The sequence below is a fragment of the Girardinichthys multiradiatus genome, chromosome 15, assembly GCF_021462225.1.
Source record: "Girardinichthys multiradiatus isolate DD_20200921_A chromosome 15, DD_fGirMul_XY1, whole genome shotgun sequence".
NCBI lineage: Eukaryota > Metazoa > Chordata > Actinopteri > Cyprinodontiformes > Goodeidae > Girardinichthys > Girardinichthys multiradiatus.
This window is the reverse complement of record NC_061808.1, coordinates 10,935,986-10,963,297: the sequence shown is the minus strand read 5'-3', so window position 1 is coordinate 10,963,297 and position 27,312 is coordinate 10,935,986. Positions and strand designations below refer to the sequence as shown.

At 40.7% G+C, this 27,312-nt stretch overlaps 1 protein-coding gene across 1 annotated transcript in view; it reads left to right on the top strand.

Annotated features, from left to right (window-relative positions):
• Positions 1-23,565, top strand: part of extl3 (exostosin-like glycosyltransferase 3) — a 38,420-nt gene extending 14,855 nt beyond the window's left edge. The window contains exons 2-6 of the mRNA XM_047388814.1: positions 10,307-12,883; positions 14,136-14,263; positions 17,278-17,422; positions 17,528-17,656; positions 21,861-23,565. Of these exons, the coding sequence (XP_047244770.1) occupies positions 10,751-12,883; positions 14,136-14,263; positions 17,278-17,422; positions 17,528-17,656; positions 21,861-22,070 (2,745 nt within the window). The 5' untranslated portion in view covers positions 10,307-10,750 and the 3' untranslated portion in view covers positions 22,071-23,565. The remainder of the gene's footprint in view (positions 1-10,306; positions 12,884-14,135; positions 14,264-17,277; positions 17,423-17,527; positions 17,657-21,860) is intronic.
• The last annotated feature ends 3,747 nt before the right edge of the window (positions 23,566-27,312 follow it).

Genomic DNA, 27,312 nt, shown 5'->3' with positions numbered 1-27,312 from the left:
CAACAAGCTGTGTTAGAAATCTTAGGGAATTTACATCCTTACCTTAACTCAGATTTCCAAAAAGCTGCCAACTAGAGCTGCATATCATATCTAAGTCATCTTAGTATCAATGTGTGCAACTTCACAATCGCAAAGGACTTAATGCAATATTTATTAGGGCCTTATATTTACGATGCCATGATTGAAGATATTGGATGCCGATAATATGTTAGGCCTCTTGGTTAGACTTCCACTGCACTTAATGTACATTTTTATTGGCTAAGATGTTAGAGCTCACTATTATCTTTTAGTAAGTAAACGTGATTTATATAGCACCTTTCACAGGTCAAAAACCACAAAGTGCTTTACAAATAAATACCTGTATAGAAAACGCATATGATAGAAGCATCTGCAAAGAATATAACAGAGCAGCTCTCTCACAGTCTAAATGAACCAGACATGTCTCTGTAGTTTGTAGAAAAAACATTTTCTTTTTAAACAGCTTCTGCATCTCTGCACTGAGCCTTCAACATCATTATAAACACCTTACTGAAACTGAAAACAGTTGATTTTGAGTCTTTGTAACGGTGTTCACATTAAACAGTGGTGTTAGCTTAAGCTGGTAGCGCTTGGTCGCTTGACGGGGGATTTACTGAACAGGAGAATATCGGGTTATTCAGATGCTGAATAGCCAATCACCAATTAGGGGCTAATGAGCTGATCTGCCTTTTTTTCAGTGCATTTCAAACACGTGACCTTTCCTTTTTGATAACTTTACCAATTGTGTTCACATGAAAAAGAAGATATGAGCCTGTGGCCTTTACCTTTTAATATGGATGTGAACAATCTTCTTCCTGAGCTCCTCGGACAGCTCTCAGCTTGCATTCTCTGGCCATTGTTCAGTGTGATGTGCACAATGAGAACAAACTACCTTGTAGCACATAAACAGCTGGATTATTTTCTTTTTTTTTTTTTTGTATGAGATGCTCTAAAGGATGGCAAAAGTTATATTTCTGCTACATGCAGTGGACCCAAGTAATGGCCAACTACTAATCATTCTTGGATTAGGGAGAACCTGAAGCTTAGTGTGGTCTTTAGTAGCTTCACAGTTTTAGTTTACCTCAACAGTGACAGTATAACAGTATAATTGATCTTATTAGCCAATTCCAGTTTATATTGAACTCCGGCTTGCCTATAAATCAACAGGATGTTCCAAGTGGAATATTTCGGTTTTGTCCCCAAACTCCACAAGGTCCTCTCACTCAGGAAATCGGATGTAATGCTGCTCCAAGCAGAATGAAATTGCTCATTTACACATTTTGAGAACTCTCCGGTAATGTAGACTTGACCTACCTTGCTTTTCTTGGAACAAGTGCTTTAATTGACTTGTTGTTGAGGCACATTTAGATCACAATTTAAAAAAACCTACCCTGCTTTACTGATGGTGGGTGTTGCCCTGGCAGAGACGGTCCTGAAATAGCGGGACTCAAGGCTTTGACCCTTTATTGATCCTTTTTTGATTAAAATCTTCATCAGCAGATTCCAGTACTGTGTTGATATGCACCTCTTAGAGATTAAGCTCTTTACTAATGATATGCAGCTGAAGATGTATTGCTTTTTGTATAAGCTGAGAGTTGGAGAGGCTGCCGGGTTTTTCTGGTGTCTGCTGCCTCTCCTGTCTCATCAGGCTTGTTTCATTGGTGTCTGCAGACTTCTTATCAGTGGATGGATTCAAGATGGCGATGGTATATAGTTCTTGTGAATTTTTTAACCTCAAGTCTTGTTTTCGCATCACAACATTCACCTCATATTGCTTTTTATTGCGCCATTTAATACTTAACAGGAAAAGTAATCTTTTCTCTTTTTTTGCTACTTTAAATAATGATCTACATCTATATCGTGACCTCTGTAGCTTCATAGTTTAAAAACTCCCTGAGATGCTCCATCAGCTGTCTGCAAATGAGCGGTGACCCAAAGCTTTAACAGCTGCTGCCTTCGTGCAGCCCTGCAACTCTACTCCTCTTCAGCTGCCTAAATGGCTTTTTTATTTTCACTTCGGCAACTCTACTGAGACTCTTACATATGAATTTCCAGTTATTTAATGGAAGGATAGTCTGTGAGCACCCTGAGCCAAAGCTCCTTAATTAGAGTAATATAAATGATTTAAATGTTATGCAGCTTCTTTAGAGATCAGTTTTTAGTTGTATTAAGGCACATACATCATTTTCGTGACTGTATTTGACCTAAAAAAAGGTTTATTTTGCAAATTCAATTTAATTGAGCAATATGTTAACTACAAACATAAAGCACTACATGTGCTGTGTGAAGCATATTAAATGTAAATGGTTTCTGTCAATTTTTATCCTTTCCATGGATCCAAAAAGCACTTTACCGTGTTCTTTGTTTTTGTTTTTTTGTGGTAGCTGATTCTAATAGCTCTTTAAAATTTTAGCATTTAACATCTACATTTCTTTCCCTCTCTTACATTTGGCTGCATGTCGCTGAACATATTTGGTGCAATAAGAGGTTCAGTGTCTGGGATGTGGTGTGACATTCTGATTGGTTAGACCAGAATAACCTGCATAAGCTTTAAATTATTGTAGTGTTTAAAAAAAAAAAAAAAAAGGCATTATTTTATAGCACTCGTCCTCTTCCACTTCATCCGGGACTGGGTCGTAGGGGCAGCAGACTCTGTAGAGACACCCAGACGTCCCTCTCCCCAGACAGCTCCTCCGGGGGGAGCCCAAGGCGTTCCCAGGCCAGCCCCTGGGCCTCTTTCCGGTGGGACATGCCTGGAACACCTCCCGAGGAAGGCGTCCAGGAGGCATCCGGTAATGATGCCCCAGCCACTTCAACTGGCTCCTCTTGATGTGGTGGAGCAACGGCTCTACTCCGAGCTCCTCCCAGATGGCCGACTCCTCACTCTATCTCTAAGGCAGTGCCCGGCCACCCTACGGAGGAAGCTCATTTCAGCCGCTTGTATCCAGGATCTCGTTCTCTGGATGTTGTGGGGCTGTCATGGTTGACACGCCTCTTCAACATTGCATGGCGGTTGGGGACAGTGCCTCTGGACTGGCAGAATGGGATGGTGGTCCCCCTTCATAAGAAGGGTGAACGGAGGGTGTGTTCCAACTACAGGGTATCACACTCCTCAGCCTCCCTGCTAAGGCCTACGCCAGGGTATTGGAGAGGAGAGTCCGGCCGATTGTCAAACCTAGGCTTCAGGAGGAGCAGTGTGGTTTTCCTCCCAGCCGTGGAACACTGGACCAGCTCTATACCCTCTACAGGGTACTCGAGGGTTCATGGGAGTTTGCCCAACCGGTCCACATGTGTTTTGTGGACCTGGAGAAGGCATTCAACTGTGTCCCTCGTGGTACCCTGTACCACAAGGCTCCGGGAGTATGGAATCGAGGGCCCTTTATTAGGGGCCATCCGGTCTCTGTACAAGCGGAGCAGGAGTTTGGTCCGCATTGCCGGCACTAAGTTAGACCTGTTCCATGTGCATGTTGGACTCCGACAGGACTGCCCTTTGTCACCAGTCCTCTTCATAACTTTTTTGGACAGGATTTCTAGGCGCAGCCAAGGGCCGGAAGGGGTCTGGTTTGGGGACCCGTGGATTTTGTCTCTTCTTTTTGCAGATGACGTGGTCCTGCTGGCCCCCTCTAGCCAAGACCTACAGCATGCACTGGGGCGGTTCGCAGCTGAGTATGAAGCGGCTGGGATGAAGATCAGCTCCTCCAAGTCCGAGGCCATGGTTCTTGACCGGAAAAGGGTGGCTTGTGCTCTTCAGGTTGGAGGGGAGTTCCTGCCTCAAGTGGAGGAGTTTAAGTATCTCGGGGTCTTGTTCACAAGTGAGGGGATGTTGACAGACGGATGGGTGCGGTTGCCGCAGTAATGGGGACGCTGTGCTGGTCCGTTGTGCTGAAGAGAGCTGAGCTGAAAAGTAAAGCTTCCCTGTCGTTCTACGTTCCTACCATCACCTATAGCCATTGACTTTGGTTCATGACTGAAAGAACAAGAATTTTATTATCACATAAGCTAATCACTTTTATTAAAAGCAAATACATTACAGCTTTTTTTTAATCTAAAAAATGCATATATATTCTTGTTAGTTATGAGTTATAGTAACTTTATTTCAAACATCCCAAATGGATGCATTGAGTCATTTGTTTGAAATTGATTAATCAGATCAGTTAGGATGTTGCAGTTCTTTAAACAGATTAACACAATAGTGATAAACTTCAATTAAAACACTAAATTAATGCCTGCTCAAATGAATGATAGTGCTGAAGTAAAAGTCCTCGTTGCAGAGATTATTGTCTCTCTTCTGCAGTTTTGCTCTCTATAAGGCTTTGAGTGTTGAGCCTGATTTAAGGATTCTGATGGTTTTAGTAATCTTGCTTTTAGCGTCATCACTTAGCATGCTGTATTCTATTTATTTCACTAAAAGACATGAGATAATGGCTCTTTTATTTACTTGGCATTTACTTCAAAATGGTGAAAGGGTGCAGTTCCTTTTTAGTATCCAAACCATAAAGATTTTTTCTTAAAAACATTTCAAACAGCTGACTTAGTTTTTTGTTTTTAAACTGATTAAAAGCTCAATGACATTTGACACTCATCCCTCCTATTTTTGCCCCATGCAACCAAAGAAAATTGTATTATTTCTGGCAGCTCATCCTTAAAGGAGTTCAACCACGGTGTGAACAAAGGGAATTTTCTGTTGTTTTTACCCCCATTTCATACATTGAGATCAGAAACCAGCCAATTTGACCTACATTGGGGTTGCACATTAGAGAAAAAACTATTTATTAGACTACGGATCCACAGCAACCATGGCTGCTTTTGTGTGACTTGTCTCTGCTGGACCCTGAACCATAGATCCACCATTATAATTATGTGTGATCCATGGTGTGTGTTTAATGGAGGATAAAGTACTGCACATATAAAATAACAAGAATAAAATAAATATTGGGCTCTCTGTTGACTAATAAACATTTAATGAGCCGTATTTCCAATCATTATCATACAGGAGTGTTTATTTGCCCTTAGTCTTGTTCTTCTCTAAATAATCATTGACTACCCTTGGGAGATAAAAACAATTCAATTTAAATGATTATGAAGGAGGCAAACAAATTACAAATTGTTTTATTCTACTTTTAGTTGCAATTTATTCAATGACTTTGGCTCTGCTCAACAGGAGTCATCCATAAGTACATGTATAAGCATTTTAGGTGGTGGAACTAATTATGATTAGTTTTCTTCAGAAGTTTTCTTCTTTCTTTTGGTTGGTTGGCCTTAGGTAAAGAGATGCTTCTTAAAATTCCTATCCTTGCAGTTGCCTTTTTGGGAAGTGGGTCTTCTCTGTGTTTTTTTTAAACCAGTTTGGCTCTTTCTGTCCGCCATGTCTAAGGCTCACAGGCTCCATGGACAGACTGGAAGAAGCAAAGCAGACACTTTCACCCTCAGCTTTAGCTGCTAAACTTCAGATTTCTCACACATTGACCTTCTGCTAATGCACTCTCCTGCGTGTGCGTTTTTTGGGTCTTGTCAAGTTCATTGTGGCCTTACTAAAAACATGTTACTCCTAAAAAAATTATTTTTCAGTGCCTCGTAGATGCTGGCAGCTTGCTGAGATGCTGTTCAAACATTTATACAAGAGCTTGCCCTCTGATGTCTGGGAAATTCGAGACAACACCCCCTCTTTCTGAGTCCCACTCACTTTCCAGCACCTGCTGCTGTCAGTTGTTTTTTTTTCCCTCATGAATACAGGTTGGGTTTTTTTCAGGTGATTTACCAGTCGCTCAGGGAAGAGTTTATCTTAAATATTATTATTATTTCTATTATCTTTTAAATCTTTCATTCTTCATATTTTGGTGCCTGCTAACCTTACTCCATGCCCTTGCTGCCATTTTGGTAATTTGCTGCGTATTTCATATAGAATTAAATTAATGGCAGTGTTTACTGAATCAGTAAATCATTTTAACACTGCTTGAGTAATGCATACTAATTTATTCATGGAACCAACCAACAGTTTTCCTGCTTGGTGCTTTTCATGTGGTGCAAGCACTCTTTTCTTATCTGGGTCATGAGTTGGTTGGCTACAGCTTCTCCTCTCCCCTGAGAAGAAAACTAGATAACTATTAATTTGGTTGTAACCCATGGAGGTATGATTGCAAAGTGGTGTGGTGCTAACGGTAAAATGTTCTACATAAGTAAAAACATGTTTTATCTCCTCTCTGTTTAATGCTGCTTTAATCTCAAAGGTAAAATGGCTCCGTCAACTTTCCTTAATGGCACCAAGTACCTCTCAGCTTGCCAGTAGGTAATGATGGCATTATCATTGATCCCAACAAAGTAAGTTGAGGGCAATCAATGCTTCACTGTTTGTTCCCCATGCAAACGGGAGCCGGATTAAGCTGTCTGCAGCAGAGGGACAACTTTCTGCAGATTAGGGAGCTGCAACTGAAGAGATTGAGATTGAGGCTTATCTATGCATGCTGCTCTGTTTCCCAGAAGGGAGCCACTGGCAGAGTTCTAAGGCAGCATGTTTTTGGTTCCAGATTAGGTCTAGCGACCACATCTGCTGGCATCTGTATGCCGTGAGGCCTCTGATTCTGGCAGTCATGCACTAATTAATCAGGCTGTTGTGATAGTTGCCAGTCAGTCTCTCTTCACTGCAGGGACGTCATTGTACAGCAGAATGAAGGCCGGCATTCAAACTGTCATGTGTTCTGTGAATGTGTACTGCATATGCAACCTCCTCAATGCCAGAGAAAGCAAACCGTTATTTTTAAGCATCAGAGTAAGTTGCATACACAGACCATCCTACATTAACCTTTTCCCCCGTGCAGACGAATGCTGGGGGGTCATGGTCAAATATGCTAAATAATACAGCTTTACCCAACATATATGGAGTTTGTTTTCCTGAAGTTAACTGTGCATAATGTTTATTTCAGGCTCAGTTTAAAGGGTAATGCATTATTAGCGTATGTATCAAAAGGAACAACAATTTGTCCTTTTGAAGAAACAATTTTGAGCATTGCATCAGAGATATAAACTCAGTATTTATCTCGATGGCATCCTGAACAATGCTTTAAAGCAGTAACTAAGTGGGAACATAGGAAGAAAGAATGAACCTGGATATTTTCTCACATGAATTATACATTTTTAACAATTCTTATGAATAAATGAAAAGCAGCACTGACATTGTCAGTAACTCAGGCTGAGCCTGATTAAAGAGAATGCATCAGTTCTACTCCACCTCCTGAATACTTCAATACCTTGTGGCTCTTGAAGCAATGACTCAAGCTGCAATCCATTCCTTACATATGTTCCCAAAACTCGTGAATGGGCGTTTCTTCAGTCCTTTCAAGACTGAAGTTATCTTTGTTTTTGCATTTTCTTTTCCTTCCACTCAACTTTCTAATACTTTGCTTGGACATATCTCTCAGTGACCAACCAGCGTCTTTAGCAGTTAACTTTTATGGCTTATCCTCCTAGTTGAAGGTGTAAATGACAACTGTCAAGGGCCTATGTTATATAACTTTCAGAGAAACTGAATTTTCGCTAGTTATAAGATGTAACTGTCAATTAACAAAAATAAATGCTTGAAATGTATGACTATGTGCAATAATGTTTTTTAATTTATTACTAAAATTCACTTTATTTCTCATTCTTATTAACTGAGATGCACCAACACTCTTTACTCAGAAACTCGCATCTTGCTCCTGCTGGCGCTGCTCATAGATTGAGCAGTTTTCTAAAATGCAAAGCTAACATTTGCACGTTTACTGTGTTTTGATATGACTTGTTGATACTTCGGCTCCTAACATATTTCAACATTGTTTCCAGTTAGTCATGTTCAGGCCAAAAATTTGGAAAAAGTTGTCTCCTGATGTGACAGCTGTTTGGGTACAGTGTGTAGAGAAGGTCACAGAGATGGAGAGCTACACCAACCAATACAGTATCTTTCACTGGAAATATCATCTTAAATGGTGAAAAACACCTGGATTGTTAAGTAAAACCCAGATTGGTTGAGCAAAATGTTTTGTACAGCCTGAAATACAGTCTTGCAAGCAGAGCACAGGATTTAGATAATGGTTTTAAAAAAAAATCTGACACTCGGGGTCGTATCGGGACATCTCTAGTTATACTGAAATAAGTCCAAGGAAAAAACCGAAACACCAACATACACTCTCGTTGTAGGTTGGGGTGTAGGCCTTGGGAGCAGCATTCAGAGATGTTTTGTTTGGCTCAGAAATAATGTCTGACATTAAAAATTTATTTTTGGTAAGATTATCCCCGTTTCTGCTCTGATCTAACCAGACAGTTTCACCTACAAAGGTTCCGATTTACCAGTAGCTCAAGGAGAACTATGCTTATCAAAAGGTGATATGTCAGCGAAGATGAACGCCTCCTACATTCCTCTGGTCTTTGTGTAGCTCTGCACTTCTGTATGAAGCTTGCTCAGTGTGTTTTAGTTTTGTAATGTTCTTGATAAGGACTGTTTGGCTCTTGGCCTATCAGTTGACATTTACAAGGCTTTTGATGCAGCTGGAGCTCGTGCAGCACACTTACGGCTGTTCATAGAAATAAATCGTCTGTGCTAACATTTACATGATGACTTCCATCGTTGCAAATTGTGTCCCAGAGCCATCCTTTTTGAAAATTCTACAACTTAAAAAAAAACAGCTGGAAAAATACATTCAATCTTTGCCCCAGAAAGCAATGAACGACCTGCATAGCTCAGAGACATACCGAGAGATCAGTTTAACACTTTGCATTAGATGATTCAGCTGTTTTCCTTCTATATTCCTGAGCCTTTCCCACTCCTGAGGCAATCATCACGCTCTAGGATGGACTCCTATCAAGGTTGCTTGGTAATTTAAGTTGACGATAAGGTCAGGATGCAGGAGGAGGCCTTTAATGAGATTTGCTGAAGGTGCTTTTGATGTTAATTTGCTGGCTGGGTGTGTGTTACAAACAACAGCTCTTCAGAGTTTGGGCTCTGTGTGACATGAAAAAAGATTAAATTGAAAAGTTAATTGAAAACCAAAGATACCTTTTATTGTTCAGCACACTGATATTTGTCTTCCATGCACAGGCTGAACAGTTGAGTCCCTGGCTGCCTTGCAATGCTTTGCTCAGGATGACTAAGAGTCCTGCATATTGCTTTCTCACTATTGTGGCTTCCACCTCTGCTTGCCTTTTTTTAACTCAGTTCAGCATGCATGGCCTCTCGTATTAACAACCAAGTTTTAATTCACATTGGAGGCAAGAATGAGTGAAGCATTTAGCAGCCAAATGCACTGTAACTTCAGTTGATATGTCACAGACAAAAGCTAGTTTTCAGCAAAAAATCTCAGAAGTGTCTGGGCTGTTCTAACACATGAATATGCTTTGATCTGATCTACTCCATTGTGGATCTCACTGTACATTTAGGGTCATTGTTCTGTTGGTAGGTGAACCTTGGTCTGAGTTTGAGGTCTTTTGTAGGCCATAACTGGTTTTCTAACAGGATGTTGTGTACACAGCAATGTGGATTGTGTGTTTCCTGGCACACAGTGCTTTTTGTTTATAGGCCAGGGACTTCATGATGTTGATGTTCACTAATGGTCTTCAACAAATCTTTAAAGTTTTCAAAACAACTATATTTATACTAGAGATTAAATTATACACAAGCTGACTCTGATTTACTAATTAGTAGAGTTCTGATAGCAGTTGTGATCACTGGGTTTTACTTGGGGATAATACAGGCTAAATACACGTGCATGCCAAATGTTTCTGAGTTATTCGGTTGAATTTGGTTCTTGAAAATGTACTTTTTTTAGTCAGTTTCATGTGCAACTTTATGTTGGTTCATCACACACAATCTCAAAGTAATATAACTTTGACAAAATGTGAAAAAGTTCAAGGTAAATGAATGTCTTTATACCGCACCCTATCTTTGATGAAATGATACGAGTTTCATTGAGAAAGTTGCTCGCAGCCGTTCAGTTTACACCTGCTTTACTCTTTGTTCTTCCTTTTTGAATCATATCAACCGGAGATTACAGATTCATCTTTTTTTTTTTTTTTTTAAAGACCTCAAGCAGTAACAGCTGCTATTGCACCATTGCAAAAGGTCTAATAATGCTGAATATCCGTGCAGTAGATGAGAAATGTGTGAGAGATGTTGCTGGTGTATGAAGCAACAATTGCTGCATGTTAAGTTTCAAGATGTGAATGAAAACATGCGTTAGAATTAGAATCATGTCATGATGTGAACAGGTTTTTTTATTGCCTTAGATGATCATTGCCACTTTTCTTTTTCTCTCTCTTTCAGGTTTCTGTTTTAGGAACGAAGAGATTTAGAAAGGTCAACACCCTGTGGGTTTTCTGATGGGCGATCAGAAAATGAGCACATCTGAGTTATCACATGATCACCATGCCCTCCTGGCTTCATCCATCGTGGGACAATCCCTTTGCATATGTTGAGCTGTTTCCTTGCACACATTCAGAGGAATAGTTCAATCTCCTAACAGAAAATGGCATTAGCGTTTTTGGGTTACAATACAGAGTACACGTTAGAATACAGGTGAGGCTCAGCCTCTGTCCACATCACCTACAGGAGTTTCTGTGGAGGTTCGAGCAGCAGATGACCTTTTTAGAGAAGATTTGATGGTTTAGTATCTACCCCCAAACACCTTGTTGACAAGGTTGACCATGGCTGCTGCTCCTTATAGAAACGGTTCCTTAGTGGGGCAAGGAAAGGACTGACAGGTCAACAATGCAGCGTAACGGTGGTGGAGTGGGTGTTGGAGGCCAGACCTGGGTGTTGCGCCGGGTGCGTCTCACGTGGCTCAGTTTCATGCTCTTCTTCATCCTGGTTTTCTTTCCGCTCATCGCTCATTACTACCTCACCACCATTGATGAAGCTGGGGGTCCCGACAAGCGCATCTTTGGGCCGCGGCCGGGCGGGGAACTGTGCGAAGCCAAGCACGTGCAGGACCTTTGCCGCATCCGCGAGTCAGTCAGCGAGGAGCTGCTGCAACTGGAAGCCAAGAGGCAGGAGCTCAACGGCGAGATCGCAAGGCTCAACCTGCGCATCGAGGCCTGCAAGCGCAGCATCGATAGTGCCAAGCAGGATCTGCTGCAGCTGAAAAATGTCATCAGCCAGACTGAGCATTCCTATAAAGAACTAATGGCCCAGAACCAGCCTAAGCTGTCTTTGCCTGTTAGACTGCTACCAGACAAGGAGGACCCAGGACTTCCACCACCGAAGTCTGCGCGTTCCTGCCGTCTGCGGTCATGCTTCGACTATGCACGCTGTCCTCTTACATCTGGATTTCCTGTCTATGTCTATGACACAAGTTCTTATCCATGGGGGAATTATCTCGACCCGCTGGTGAAGCAAGCGTTTGCAGCATCTGTTAAAAGCAATATTTATGTAAATGATAACCCAAGTATTGCCTGTTTATATTTGGTACTGGTGGGAGAAATACTAGAATCATCTCCTTTGCCATCTCCTTCCGAGCTGGAGCAGCAGCTGAAAGCTCTTCCTTACTGGAGGTCTGATGGACACAATCACGTCCTGGTCCATTTCTCCAGAAAGTCCATGGTGCAGAACTTCTTGTATAACGTGAGCACAGGAAGGGCAGTGGTCGCCCAGTCCACCTTCCTGGAGCAGCAGTACCGTGAGGGCTTTGACCTGGTTGTGTCGCCACTTGTTCATGCTCTTTCAGAACCAAACTTTTTGGAGGTTCCTCCACAGGTTCCTGTAAAGAGGAAGTACCTTTTCACCTTCCAGGGTGAGAGGGTGGATTCTTTAAAGAGCAGCCTGCAGGAGGCACCCCCTCAGTCGTTTGAGGAGGAACTAGAGGGAGATTCTCCCGCCGACTATGATGATCGAATAATTGGCACTTTAAAAGCAGTCCAGGATAGCCACCTGGATCAGGTACTGGTGGAGTTTACCTGCAAGAACCCAAAGCCAAGTTTGCTGACAGAATGGGCTCTTTGTGGGGAAAGGGAGGAAAGACTGGAGGTGCTCAAGGCTTCTACTTTTGCTTTAGTGATCGCTCCAGGGGACGGACAGCTGGTCGCCTCAGCAGGCTGTGGCATGAGGCTGTTTGAGGCCTTGGAAGTAGGGGCCATCCCCGTCGTGTTGGGGGATCACTCTAAGCTACCTTACCACCAATTAATCCGCTGGACTGAAGCTGCCATTATAGTACCAAAGCCCCGCGTCACAGAGCTCCACTTCCTTTTGCGCAGCTTATCGGACAACGACATGCTCGCCATGAGACGGCAAGGTCGCTTTCTCTGGGAGACCTACTTCTCAACCTCAGAGAATGTTCTCAGCACCATCCTCGCAAGTATAAGAACCAGCATCCAGGTGCCTGCTGCTCCAATCAAGGACGAACCTGCGCATGAGATTCCCCACAAAGCTGGGAAGCTGGCCGGAACCGACGCCAACTTGGCTGACAACGGGGATCTGGATCTGGGTCCTGTAGAGACGGAGACTCCCTATGCCTCACCACGCTTCCTCCGCAACTTCACATACACGGCAGCAGACACGTACAGAGCGTGGAATAGGGCCCCTGGGCCATTCCATCTGTTTCCCCACACTCCTCTCGACCCTGTGTTGCCCTCCGAAGCCAAATTCCTTGGCTCTGGAACAGGTTTCAGACCTATTGGTGGGGGCTCAGGGGGCTCTGGGAAAGAATTTCAGGCAGCTCTGGGAGGGAATGTCCCTCGAGAGCAGTTCACAGTGGTCATGCTGACGTATGAGAGGGAAGAGGTGCTGATGAACTCTCTAGAGAGGTTGAATGGGCTGCCGTACCTTAACAAGGTAGTGGTGGTGTGGAATTCACCAAAGCCTCCCTCCGATGACCTCCTGTGGCCAGACATCGGCCTGCCTATTGTGGTAAGATTGATCTTTTCTCTTAAAAACTAAGTTTCCTGCAAGATGTTGTTTTTGTCAAAGCTACTAGCCGGACTGTTCTGTAAAATCAGTTATACTCACTTTTGATATAGTTTGTCACCTATAAAACATCATGGTTAGTTTTTTCCTATTTGTTGTGCTATTTTGTTTTTCTAATCAAGATAAAAACTAAAAATCAGCTTCCACACACACATACATCTGGTGACATCACATAAGGCAACTGATAAAAATTTCTTTATGGTCCATTTTGTTTTGATTTTGTTGCTTATACATTTTTTTGGGCATTTTTTTAATAATGAAATTCCTCCTTTTCAAAGCTATAGAGAAGTACAAATGCAGCAACCAGGCTTTTCCTGGCCAAAATATACAGATACGCTTTTTGGCATCTCTAAGGTGCCCATTCTGATTTTAGCATTATTTTTTTTAAGAAGCGTAACACATTAGAGAAAATAAATCTGATACAAGTTTTTTGTTAGAGATAGTTGCTTGAATACAGCATGAAACAAATGTTTCAGCCCACCTTTATCAACATTTATCCATCAAAGCATATGTCCTTAACTTTTATCACTTTTGTTTTTAATTAAACTCCAAAAATATGCATCTAAAGTACGTTCTGTTGGGTAATGCATTTATTGACCAAAGGTTCCAGTAAGAACTATTAAATCGGAAAGTTTAAAATTCCAGCAGTTGATTTCTCCATTTATATTCAAAGGTGTTAATCTGTCCATAGTGTTTACTAATGCAATGTCAGTTGATCAGCTTGACTAATGTGCTGCGTGTGATGTCATCGACCCTAAATACACACAAAGCAGAGTTGCTATCATTAATAGACAATCTGCTTCCCTTCTAATGTCCCTGAAATGCACAAAATTAGCCTGTTTGTCTCTCATTTGTTAAATATGATGCAGATTTCTCATGCAGTACATTGAATTTCTAGTACTGTTTGTGCAGATTGTAGGCAGCTTTGTAACATTTATTTAATAAGGGTAATGTAAATTAATAACAATTTGTGTCTTTTTAAATATAGATTAGAAAAATAGAAGAAATTCAAATGTCCTTCTGGTAATTTGTTTTTACTTAAGAAACGAAAATACAAGTTACAAGTGTAGCCCTGTTCTTCTTTAGTCTTTTTCTGTTATAATGTCTTTTCAAACTGTTCTGGATAATGTTATATAAAATGTCCTCATTGTTACCTGTTATATAAATGCTCTTTTTGCTAAACTCATGCCTGCAGGTTGTCCGCACAGAAAAGAACAGCCTCAACAACCGCTTCCTTCCCTGGGACGTCGTGGAAACAGAGGCCATCCTCTCCATCGACGACGATGCTCATCTTCGGCACGATGAGATCATGTTTGGCTTCAGGTCAGTGAACCTCTGGGTAGTTTTTTTTTTTTTTTTTCGTACCCGCTGGAAAGATTTCACACACTTCGTTCTGTTAAGTTTTTCATTTTTAACGTTTCATTCATTGGCCTTCAGACTAATTAAAACTGTTCTCCACAGTTTCAGTGTAAAACTATGAACTTGTTTTTATTAAAAATATTAAATGCCTTCCACATAATGGAATCGACTGAAAAAATTTGGATTTGAAATATTTTTATCAGTGCTTCTCAGGACGATTGACTCTCGTGATTGAATTTAAATCTTCTTCACCCCATTGCTTCCATTCTTTGACATTTTCCAACATTTATTTTTCTACACAGTCCTCCGGAGGTTACTCCACAGCATTCTAATCAGGTTGACGTGTGGGCTTTGACTGTGCCATTGCAGTGCCTTGATTCTTCAGTTGTAGATTTGCTCCTGTGTTTTGGGTTATTGACATAATAATGAGTCAGTTTGGGTCAGCTTTCACATACATGGCATCATGTTTGATTGTAGAATACTTTTGAATACAAAGGTGTCCATGGTTGACTCGATAACTGTAAGATAATTTAGTCCTGTGGCAGCAAAACAAGCCCAAATGATCACTCCTCCACCACTATGCTCAACCGTAGGTATGAGGTGTGTGTTTTCACCAAACATGCTCTGTGCATTAGAACAAACACCTGTACTTTGGTCTCATCTGTCTGAAGGACATTACTGTAGAAGTCTTCAGTTACATCTTAGTAAACATAATTTGTGCAGCCATGCTGCTTTTTTCAATTTTTAGAGAGAAAAGGCTTTCATCGGGGATAAGATTCCTGACTTGTCACACATTTAAGATGCTAAGTGAGGCCTGGAGGTTCAGATGTGGCTTTTTGGGTTTTTGCAGTTTCTCTGAGCACATTGCATAGTGTATTGTTTGGGTGAATTTGGTCGGATCTCCACTCTTAGGAAGGTTGTCAACTGTATACATTTTTCACTTGTGAATAATCCTTTTTTGGTAGAATGATGTGCTTGCAGTTTTTTTGGAAATATCCCAATAGGCCTTTCCTGATTAACAGGTAGAAATAATTGCTTGATCACTGCTGATGTCTTTCTTTCTTTGTATTGTGTTAACTCACACATGTTGCAGACCAGCAAACTGCCAAAAAGCTCCTGCTCTTACAGCAGTAATCACAACTGTTGATGGCCATAATTTATTGCATTTTATTAGCTTCAACTGGCTGCCTCTATCATTCTTTAATGCAGTGAAGGTGAAAAGGATGTACTAAGTTTTCTGTACCGAATTGCACTGAATTTAAACTACCTTAAATTTAGAAGTTTAATTAAATCTTCGAACAACTGAGGTTAAAAAGGTGTCAGTCAGATTTGTTACCAACAACCAAATATATTTCTCAATCAGTTGTAGTGGCAATCATTGTTTCTACTTTCCAGATTTTCACAAGGGTTTTTTTTTTCTCTGTGAGAAGAAAGACACATCCAATAACTGCATAACACCACATTGAATACACCACAATAAATAAAAATATTGAAGTATACAAAGCAAAAACAATACATGGGGTCAGCATCTTACTCGGTTAGATGGCCCAAATGTGAGATCTATGTTTAAACCAAATAAAAGATGTTTTATGCTGTAAAGTTATTTTTGTGTACCTCACCACCCCAATCCATTCTTGTTTAAGACTGTGGCAGCTTGTCCAGACAGGCAGAAACTGGCTCTCTGTGTTTGTGGGTGAACTTTATTGGGTCATTTGTGGTGAATTTTCTCAAACTCTCCCAACGATTACTTGGGAATGTTTCCTGACCTCCACTCCAGGAGCATCTTAGATGTTTAAAGTAGTTTCACATTAACTCATTAGAGATGGTGAATTATAAAAAAAAAAAAAAAGAATTTTGATCTTCTTTATCGACAGGAGTCCAATGATCTCATCTGATAAGCTCTGACTCTGAACTCTGCAGAATTGTTTGTTTCTAACAGTTTGTGACGGATTTCAAAAGGTCTAACAGAAGATGTAATTTATGCATACAGAGTTTTGTAAAATTGTTTGTACCCCATAATCTTTACTCTGTTGCCTCTAAATAAAACCCAGTGCAACTAATTGCCTTCAGAGGTTACATAATTGGCAAATAATCCGCTTGTGTGTAATTAAATCTCTCTATAAACTGTTCTGTGAAAGCTTCAGATGTTTGAAGACCAAGGAACACAGCATACAAGTTAAGGTTATTCTGGAGGCGTTGCAGAGATCCACAGCTCGGGTAGGAGATCTGTTGACAGGATGACGATTAGTCATGCACTCCACAAATCTCCTCTTCAGTTAAAATTGGCAAAAAGAAATCCATAATAGAAACAAAGCTGCAGAAAGTTCTGTTTAAAGTTTGTGAATGATTTATGTAGGGAACAAGGCAAGCATGTGGAAGAAGCCGTCTTTGCCAAGATAAGACCACAATGTAATTTCTGGCTTACAACACACCATCCCCACAGTGAAGCATGGTAGTGGCAGTATTATGCGGTGGAGATGCTTTTCTTTAGCAGGAAAAGTGAAGCTGGTGGGGAGATAGATGAAGCTAAATACAGAGCAATTCTGGAAGAAACCGTTTTAGAGACTGCAAAAGACTTTGGGGTAGAAGTTAATCTTCCAGCTGGTGGAGACATCAAAACATTTTGCCACTGTAATTACTTTAAGGGTTGGTTTTACCAATTATTCAATCTGAATACAAATGCATGCCACACTTTTGGGATTTTGCTTTGTAAAAAGTTGAAATCATTTACCTTCCACCTTACAATTATGCACTATTTTGTGTTGGCCACATAAAATCACAATAATATGTTGCAGTTTGTTGTTGTAATGTGGCAAAAGTTTAAAGTTGAAGGGTTATGAATTTGTATTAGCAAGGTACCCAATCAGTACAAAAGTGCCGTACTAAGAAACTTAACAACTTGAGTGAAGCCTCAAGCTCCTTCCATGAGGTCTTAAATGACTCATGTTGATTTTGATCTGTTCCATGGTATCTCTCAGAGTGTGGCGCGAGGCCAGAGATCGCATCGTCGGTTTCCCAGGGAGGTATCATGCATGGGACATCAACCATCAGTCCTGGCTCTACAACTCCAATTACTCATGTGAGCTGTCCATGGTCCTGACGGGAGCTGCTTTCTTCCATAAGGTCAGATCCTGCATTCTTTAAAAAGAATAAAAATAAATAAATCATCAGAGTTTAATGCAGCCATTTTGCTGACAGATTTCCCCTGTGTACCTTTTGTCCTTGTAGTACTACGCCTACCTGTACTCCTACGTGATGCCCCAGGCCATCAGGGACATGGTGGACGAGTACATAAACTGTGAGGACATTGCGATGAACTTTTTGGTGTCTCACATAACCCGCAAGCCACCTATCAAGGTCAGAAACAGAGATGCAACGTCCTCACTGTTCAACTTTCTGTTACTCCCCCAGGTTAAATGTATTTTTATTTTTCCATATTTAGACTCTCCATTACTCAAACAGGCATATCCAATATAAAAAAATTTTTAACTCAAAAACTAGCTTAAATCAGTGGGTTATGCCCAAGCATTCTGTTGGATTTTTATTGAAAGGACATTCATCACTGCAGAGCGTGTTTATGTCTGGGAAAATAATTATAGCAATCAAGCCATGGAAGCTGTTGGAAATGTCACGGCAGCCTTTGGTTTTCATATTATGTCTGATTTGTCGGGGTGGTAACAATCTGCAGGGAATTAACGCTGTCTTTCGTGGAGGGTGTTGTATGACATCGTTTCACTGAAGAGCAAGCCCTTTGAATATTGAATTCGGAGCAAGCCTGTCATTCTTATGGTTGAGGGAATATATTTCTTTTGTTTTATTTTTTTTTTACATCCAATAGGACAAATAGGATTGAAAATTAAATAGCTTTTTTTTGCACTGCTGGTGAGATATTGGCAACATTCAAACTCAGATGTTTTGTGTGTGTGTGTTTTTTTTTTTCTTTCATAATTGAAATCTTAAATGGCCGGCATGTCTGCACACCAGCAGATTTACGAGTCGTTTTGAAACAGCGTGTCCTTATTTTCCAGGCAGTGGTAGACAGAAACAGACTTTCCCCTGCTCTCGCAGCTGCAGACTTGTTTTTTTGCTTCAATGCATTGTAAGATTTCAGCTTCATACTGCTTGATTAACCCAACATTTGTTCCTTCTTTGTGTAAGAAGCACTGTCTCGAGCTGAATTTGTATTGGCTCTGGAGATTCCATAAGATGGACTTTAAACGGGCCTTTGATGGTTTTGTGTGTTATAATGTGATCGCAACTGAGACTAAAACAAAGCTTCAATCCAGTTTCTATTTCACCAAGATGCGCTGATGCACCTAAATTTAACTTTTAGCAGCACCGATTCTGCAGCAACGGGTTCAAGAGTTTTCCATCTTGTCTGTAGAACTGATTAATAAAATATTTAGGATTAGAAAGGTTATTCTAGTATTTAGGACTGAAAATTGAGGGCAGTGGAGCTTGTTATACAACCTCGACACATTGCTTCACAAACTGCGAAATACAACTAAATTGTTGTTTAAAGCTTTAGATTCCAGATAAAACTTCCTTACTGGCTAATTTTAGATTAAATCTATAAAATAATAAGCAACAATATCGCAAGGTAACATAATAAAACTTTTTTGCTTTTTGGTTTAAGCTTGTTCTTGTTTCACTCATGGTGCTATTAGAAAAAAAAAAGACACTTATGAAGATAATGTGTAATAATCTGCCTCCCAATAAATAAGAATATATACTCACCGGCCACTTTATTAGGCACACCTTGCCAGTACCGCGTTGGACCCCCTTTTGCCTTCAGAACCCCCTTAATCCTTCGTAGCATAGATTCAACAAGGTACTGGAAACATTCCTCAGAGAGTTTGGTCCATATTGACATGATAGCATCACACAGATGCTGCAGATTTGTCGGCTACACATCCATGATGCGAATCTCCCGTTCCACCACATCCCAAAGGTGCTCTATTGGATTGAGATCTGGTGACTTTGGAGGCCATTAGAGAACAGTGAAGTCATTGTCATGTTCAAGAAACCAGTCTGAGATGATTCATGCTTTATGACATGGCGCGTTATCCTGCTGGAAGTAACCATCAGAAGATGGGTACACTGTGGTCATAAAGGGATGGACATGGTCAGCAACAATACTCAGGTAGGCTGTGGCGTTTACACGATGCTCAATTGGTACTAAGGGGCCCAAAGTGTGCCAAGAAAATATCCCCTACACCATTACGCCACCACCACCAGCCTGAACCGTTGATATAAGGCAGAATGGATCCATGCTTTGATGTTGTTGACGCCAAATTCTGACCCTACCATCCAAATGTCCCAGCAGAAATCAGACTCGTCATACCAGGCAACATTTTCCAATTTTCTATTGTCCAATTTTTTCCGGACCATTCTCTGTAAACCCTAGAGATGGTAGTGCGTGAAAATCCCAGTAGATCAGCAGTTTCTGAAATACTCAGACCAGCCCATCTGGCACCAACAACCATGCCACATTCAGTCACTTAAATCTTCTTTCTTCCCTATTCTGATGCTCGGTTTGAACTGCAGCAGATCGTCTTGATCATGTCTACATGCATTGAGTTGCTGCCATGGGATTGGCTGATTAGACATTTGCATTTTAGCAGTTGGACAGGTGTACCTAATAAAGTGGCCGGTGAGTGTAGCTTCATCATTTTTCAGAAATATTATTATGGTCACATTATGGCCTAAACAATCATGGGGATGACTGCATGGATACCCTCCACAAAGACTGTAAGTCACAACGCACATCACTAAGAAGCTTGCTGTTCTGAATGGTGTATCCATATATTTTAATCGAAAGTGGTGGAAAATGTCTGGTAGAAATAGTTGCATAAGAATAAGATTAGATATACCATTGGTGGTGTAGATTCTGATTGCATTTAAGTGAACCTTTAAATTTATGTCTGGGGAACAAAATGGGTTTTAAAAGGTAAAAATATAGACCCTCTAAGTTTTTTCCTGTACAGTATTTGCTTGCAATGATCACTAATTCTACCTTTTGGTTTTTTTCCTCCTGGGTTTGGTTTTAGACCTTTAACTCAGGAGGAGAAAATCTTTCAATCTAATGGGTTATCTTGAAGGCACTGCTCTCTTGAGGTTAGTCTGTTGCTTTTAGCCATCTTCTGTGAGTTAAAGCCTACAGTTAGCACCTCTTGATTTTGTTTAGTTTCAGACGACATTTCCCTTTTTAGGTTTATTTCCTGTTTTTCTTTGTATTTATGTGCTCAAATTATTCCTTGTGTAATAAAATATGCTCTTGGTTTCTTGACGGTCACTTTTTTGTGACAGAGCAAAGCACTACCACTCATCACTTAAATGTGTTTTCATTACTTAGGAGGTTTTGGCTTGTTTTTCTTATGTCTATCGAGCAGTGTTCTTGAAATATGTTCTGACCTCAAAACCACCTTCACCAGTATAGTCTTGTTTTGAGTGCTTCATTGCTTTGAGTGTTTTGAAGCTGCTTAGAGGAACACAACACTGCCGGGATATGGGATGAGAAGTTTGCTGTTGTAGAGGTTTAAAATGAACTTTTTCTGGCTTGTCCTAATGGTCACTAAAATAATTCACCTCCTAAACTTGTTCATTTTGGCGACCTCATTAATATTTATCCAGGACTGAATTATTTAAAGTAGAATGTTTTTGCATGTTGTTCCAATTGTCTGTTTTATTATGCTAAAACATTAATACCCCACTGATCATATGCCCGAGCCATCTGAGCTGACTCCTCTCGATGTGGAGGAGCAGCAGCTCTACTCCAAGCTCCTCCCGGATGGTCGAACTCCTCACCCTATCTGTATGGGAGTGCCCGGCCACCCTGCGGAGAAGCTCATTTCTGATCTTGTTTTTTCGGTCATGACCCAAGGTTCATGCCCATAGGTGAATGTAGGAATTTATACCGACTGGTAAGTTGAGAGTTTCACCTTTTGGCTCAGCTCTCTCTTGACCACAGCTGACCAGCGCAGCGGCCACACCAATCGGTCTGTTGATCTGCCATCACTTGTAAACAAGACCTTGAGATTCTTGGAACTCCTCCACTTGAGGCAGGAACTCCCCTTATGCAGTACTTAGTCTTTATCTATCATATAAAATCTCAATAAAATGAATTAAAGTTTAACTGTAACATGAGAAACTAAAATTTCTGGTGTTATGAATACTTGCCCATGTTACTTTAATGCTATTTTACCTTATGCTGCTTGTTTTATTTGCTTTTAATCCATCCATCCTCATCAGACTGTGTATTTTTGTTTGTGCCCACTTAGCCTTGCCATTACTCAAACTGGCACTTTCAATATTACACACACACAGTCATAAATTACAAACCACTATATAAAATCATTGCTTTACGCCTGAGATTTCTCCAGGATTTCTTTTGGAAGAACATTTATTACTGGACAGCATATTTACAACTGGCCAGTGTTATAAATCTACACACTTCTTCCACACAAGCAATTTTCAGCAACAGTTGGTGGTGTGTTTTGAAGACTGTTAAATTGCCTTTCAAAGTGAAAAACTAAATTTACAGTCCCTCTGTTTATTTCAGGTAACCTCCCGGTGGACTTTCCGCTGCCCTGGCTGTCCTCAGGCCCTCTCACACGATGACTCGCACTTCCACGAGCGGCACAAATGCATCAACTTCTTCGTCAAGGTGTACGGTTATATGCCGCTGTTATACACACAGTTTAGGGTGGATTCTGTGCTGTTTAAGACTCGTTTGCCCCATGATAAGACAAAGTGCTTCAAATTTATCTAGTGTGGGGTCAAACATCTTTACAGAGAGCCAGAAACAGTGGTTTGAAAGACTGAAACTTCCACTGCAAGTAGTGATGAAGACTGATGATTGGACTGCAGGATAAACGTGCAGGAGGAAGCTTTTGGGCTCAGAGGTGGAAGTTGAAAGTAACCACTGCCGAGAAATGAAGCCTTTTAGACGTCACTTCTTATTTTATACATGCCTTTTCAATCATGTTCAATCATCAACCACTAGTTACAGAAGACATTTGCACCTCTTACCTGCCTGCTAAGGAAAAGGAGGCAGTCTTGCCGTGTACAGAGACTCATCTCTCCTGATCATGGAGCTGCAGAAGTAACAGACATAATAATGGTTTCGACTGAGAGCAGTTCAATTAAAAACTGTTCTTCAAACTCAAGCACTGACGGTCAGCTGTATTTTATTGGACTCTTTCTTTTTTAAGATGATGTCGTTCAAATGTGTAAATTTACGTCTAGTGGAAATTTTTCCAAACCTCCCTGCCTTTGGGAATTAAAAGTACAACTGCTCAATCCGATCATGTCTAAGCAGCATCAAGTCCTCCAGAGGTAATTCACCACAATGCATCATTGGGGGATTGGGGGATCTCTGAGTTTAGGCCTCCATCACCCTCCTTTTGTAGCCACCAGAGGGGTCCTGAGATACTTCAGGCTGGCTGTTGGACCACTGGTGATGGTACAATTGGTACAGTTACAAACAAGCGGAATAATCTCTACTGGCTTCTACTCTAGTTAGGCTTTCTAAGCAGTCTGGAATGGGTTTTCAGTGCTTTTCACCTCTGCATAAGTAAGTATGAAAGAATACTTTTATTTCTGTTGTCTAAATGAAGTGTCCTTCATCTTTCCTCATTTGCCTCCTTCTTGTGTGTCAATTCTTCCATTCTTCTTCACTCCCTTATGCGCTTCCTTCTTTCCTTTTTCTATTTGTCCATTTTCTTTTTTTCTGTTGTCTTTTCTTCTGTCCTCATTCTCTTCCTTTTCCTTGATATCTTCCTTGATCCCTTAGGTCTATCCCTCCTTTTGCCTTTCCTTCCCTCCTGCTGTCCCTCCTACCTTCCTGGTATCCTCCCCTATTGCTTTCTTGTGTTCTCCTTCATTTCTTGTGTCCTGCTTCCATCCCTTACTTCTGTCCTTCCTCCCTTCCTTTATCCTTATTTGTTGTTCTTCTTTCCTTCTTCTGTCCTTTGTGTCCTTGCTTTCTTTTGTCCTCCTTTCTTTCATTTCTAATATCCTTGTTTCTATCCATTTGGCTTTCCCTCCCAACCTTTCTTGTGTGCTACTTCCATTCCTTCCTTATTTCTATTTTACCCTTCTGTCGTTCCTTCCTCGTGTCCGTCTGCCATTGCTTCCTTTTTATTCTGCCTGGAAGAGGTCAATTATTCAGCCAGGATCATGTTAGAAGCTTGTTGATTATCTAAATATTATAGGAGGTGTGTAAAAAGAAATGTTCAAATGCATCATTAAAAGCTTAAAATTAATGACCTTGTCCACAATGAGTCTATATTAACTTCTGACTCGAGTGTTCTATTGGGTCATTAAATCTGAAACTACAGGCAACAGTTTTCTTCCTCTGTCAAAATGTGACAAATATACCTCCTACTGGCACATTCAGATCTCGCTAATTAATTTTATTTTGTTTTATAGAGGAGTGATGGTAATGATCCGAGTGAAGAAATGCTCCAAAACAACAATTTGTTGATTATTTGGTTTCTAAGGATTCTTAATGTACTCCCATTTTATTGCTGCCATTTGTGTGTCTGAACTGAGCTGGAAAAGTGAAGCTTGTTCTCTGAATTCAGAAAGCAAATTAGTATTTCCCGCTTGAATGTTAAATCTCATCAATGTACTGGTCCTTCTCAAAATATTAGCATATTGTGATAAAGTTCATTATTTTCCATAATGTCATGATGAAAATTTAACATTCATATATTTTAGATTCATTGCACACTAACTGAAATATTTCAGGTCTTTTATTGTCTTAATATGGATGATTTTGGCATACAGCTCATGAAAACCCAAAATTCCTATCTCACAAAATTAGCATATTTCATCCGACCAATAAAAAAAAGTGTTTTTAATACAAAAAACATCAACCTTCAAATAATCATGTACAGTTATGCACTCAATACTTGGTCGGGAATCCTTTTGCAGAAATGACTGCTTCAATGCGGCGTGGCATGGAGGCAATCAGCCTGTGGCACTGCTGAGGTCTTATGGAGGCCCAGGATGCTTCGATAGCGGCCTTTAGCTCATCCAGAGTGTTGGGTCTTGAGTCTCTCAACGTTCTCTTCACAATATCCAACAGATTCTCTATGGGGTTCAGGTCAGGAGAGTTGGCAGGCCAATTGAGCACAGTGATACCATGGTCAGTAAACCATTTACCAGTGGTTTTCGTACTGTGAGCAGGTGCCTGGTCGTGCTGAAAAATGAAATCTTCATCTCCATAAAGCTTTTCAGCAGATGGAAGCATGAAGTGCTCCAAAATCTCCTGATAGCTAGCTGTATTGACCCTGCCCTTGATAAAACACAGTGGACCAACACCAGCAGCTGACACGGCACCCCAGATCATCACTGACTGTGGGTACTTGACACTGGACTTCTGGCATTTTGGCATTTCCTTTTCCCCAGTCTTCCTCCAGACTCTGGCACCTTGATTTCCGAATGACATGCAGAATTTGCTTTCATCTGAAAAAAGTACTTAGGACCACTGAGCAACAGTCCAGTGCTGCTTCTCTGTAGCCCAGGTCAGGCGCTTCTGCCGCTGTTTCTGGTTCAAAAGTGGCTTGAAACTGGGGAATGCGGCACCTGTAGCCCATTTCCTGCACACGCCTGTGCACGGTGGTTCTGCATGTTTCTACTCCAGACTCAGTCCACTGCTTCCGCAGGTCCCCCAAGGTCTGGAATCGGCCCTTCTCCACAATCTTCCTCAGGGTCCGGTCACCTCTTCTCGTTGTGCAGCGTTTTCTGCCACACTTTTTCCTTCCCACTGAGGTGCCTTGATACAGCACTCTGGGAACAGCCTATTTGTTCAGAAATTTCTTTCTGTGTCTTACCCTCTTGCTAGAGGGTGTCAATAGTGGCCTTCTGGACAGCAGTCAAGTCGGCAGTCTTACCCATGATTGGTGTTTTGAGTAATGAACCAGGCTGGGAGTTTTAAAGGCCTCAGGAATCTTTTGCAGGTGTTTAGAGTTAACTCTTTGATTCAGATGATTAGATTCATAGCTCGTTTAGAGACCCTTTTAATGATATGCTAATTTTGTGAGATAGGAATTTTGGGTTTTCATGAGCTGTATGCCAAAATCATCCGTATTAAGACAATAAAAGACCTGAAATATTTCAGTTAGTGTGCAATGAATCTAAAATATATGAATGTTAAATTTTCATCATGACATTATGGAAAATAATTAACTTTATCACAATATGCTAATATTTTGAGAAGGACCTGTATAGCAAGTTCTGCCTTTGCAACACAGATGTGGGATCACATCCCATGTAGATGTTTACTTTTTAGTGTCGCCACCTTGGTTCTTTTATATTTGCTTGATGAATGTTATTTTTTTGCCAAATGGGTACGATGTCTGCAGCTTAACAGCATAAATTTGCAAGGTGCTCACTAAAGGGATGCAGATTGGTACAACCCACGTCAAACCACTGGAGCCTAACTCATCATGTGTTATAAATCCAGTTTCCTTGTTATTTGACTGTCAGTTAATTTCTGTAATCTGAATATGAGAGAAAAAACATGCTCAAATTGGTGTTCTTTTCCAGCATTTGTATTCTGTGAAAATGCTTTTATGAAACGTTCGCAACATTGTGTATATTTATTAATGATATTAAAAATGGTTTTAAAACTTGATAAGACATGCAATTAAAACATGTTGTGGTTGCTTGTTCCTAATGACTCAGATCCAGACCTAATAGAGACATCACATTAACTTTGTTGCCAATGAAGGCTTTGTGGTGCCTCTGACTCGAGGGGAGGAGGTCCTTAAAGGACAAATTTTCAAACTTTTCCATATGACCGCTTCTGTAAAACATAAAAATATAGAATCTGGCCTGTTTTACTTAGAGGGACAAAAGTATTTTTTGGTTTTTTTTTTTATTAGATGTGTTGTAAAGTGACCAAGACAAATTCATATCTCCTGTTTCCTCTTACTGAAACAAACCTGGTTTTGTAATTAACTTTTGACTCTGACCAAGTCATAAGGGCTCAATTTAGGTCATTTATTGTTCCTCCATGTGTTTTTCCCCTCTCAAGTATCAGTGGCACAACTAGTTTTCTGTGGCTTGAAGAATAAATCTAAAAGGCTGCTATCACCCTCCAAGGTGTAAATATTGATAATACGTGCTCCTTGGTCTGTCTCGTGTTTGTGGGTGAGGCTCCAGTGACCTGCAACGCTGCTTGTGCTGTCAAACTGATGACATCACACATGCCATTCAAAGGTTGGATGAATGGAAATAAAAACTTGTCTAACAAAATACTGCTAATGTCCTCATTCTTGTATCAACCCACTTCCTGAGTTACGGTGCCTTGCAAAGGGATTCCTACTTAAAAATGTGCATATATATTCAACCCCTCTAAATCAATACTTTGCATAACCTTGCTGAGATTACTGCTGCAAGTCTATGAACAGCATTTTCAAGTTGTGGCACAGATTCCCAGTTGAATTTAGGTTAGTGCTTTGGTTTTAATCACATTCTTTCAGTTTTAACTGGTCATCTCTCCAGAGTTGCTTTGCTTCAGTTAAAAGTCTTTACCTCATCTAACAGGTTTACTTCCACAATTGTCCTGTATTTAGCTCCATCTATCTTGACATCAGTTCTGACCAGCCCTTTCCTGTCGCTCCAGAAAAAAATCACTCCCACACCATGATACTGCCACCACTCTTCACCAGGACAAACTACCGATGGGATTTCTTTATGGTTTTCATGTTGCCTCTCTAGAAAGGCCTGATTTGTGGAGTGCACGATTAATAGTTTTGTCAAATTATTTTCACTTGAGTTGTGGATATCTGCAGCTCCTCCAAAGCTGACATTGGCTTCTGGGCTGCGTGACAACCCCAGTCCTGTTGATCCCGTCACTCAAACACTACTGATCTACTGTGTAAGACACTTCATGTGTATTTAACTTGAGTTACTTTTGCTTCAACTTGTGCTGCCTCCATCATTTGTCATGGTTTTGAGTCAGCCCTAGCACCTGTTTCTATGATTAACACTCTTCCTTG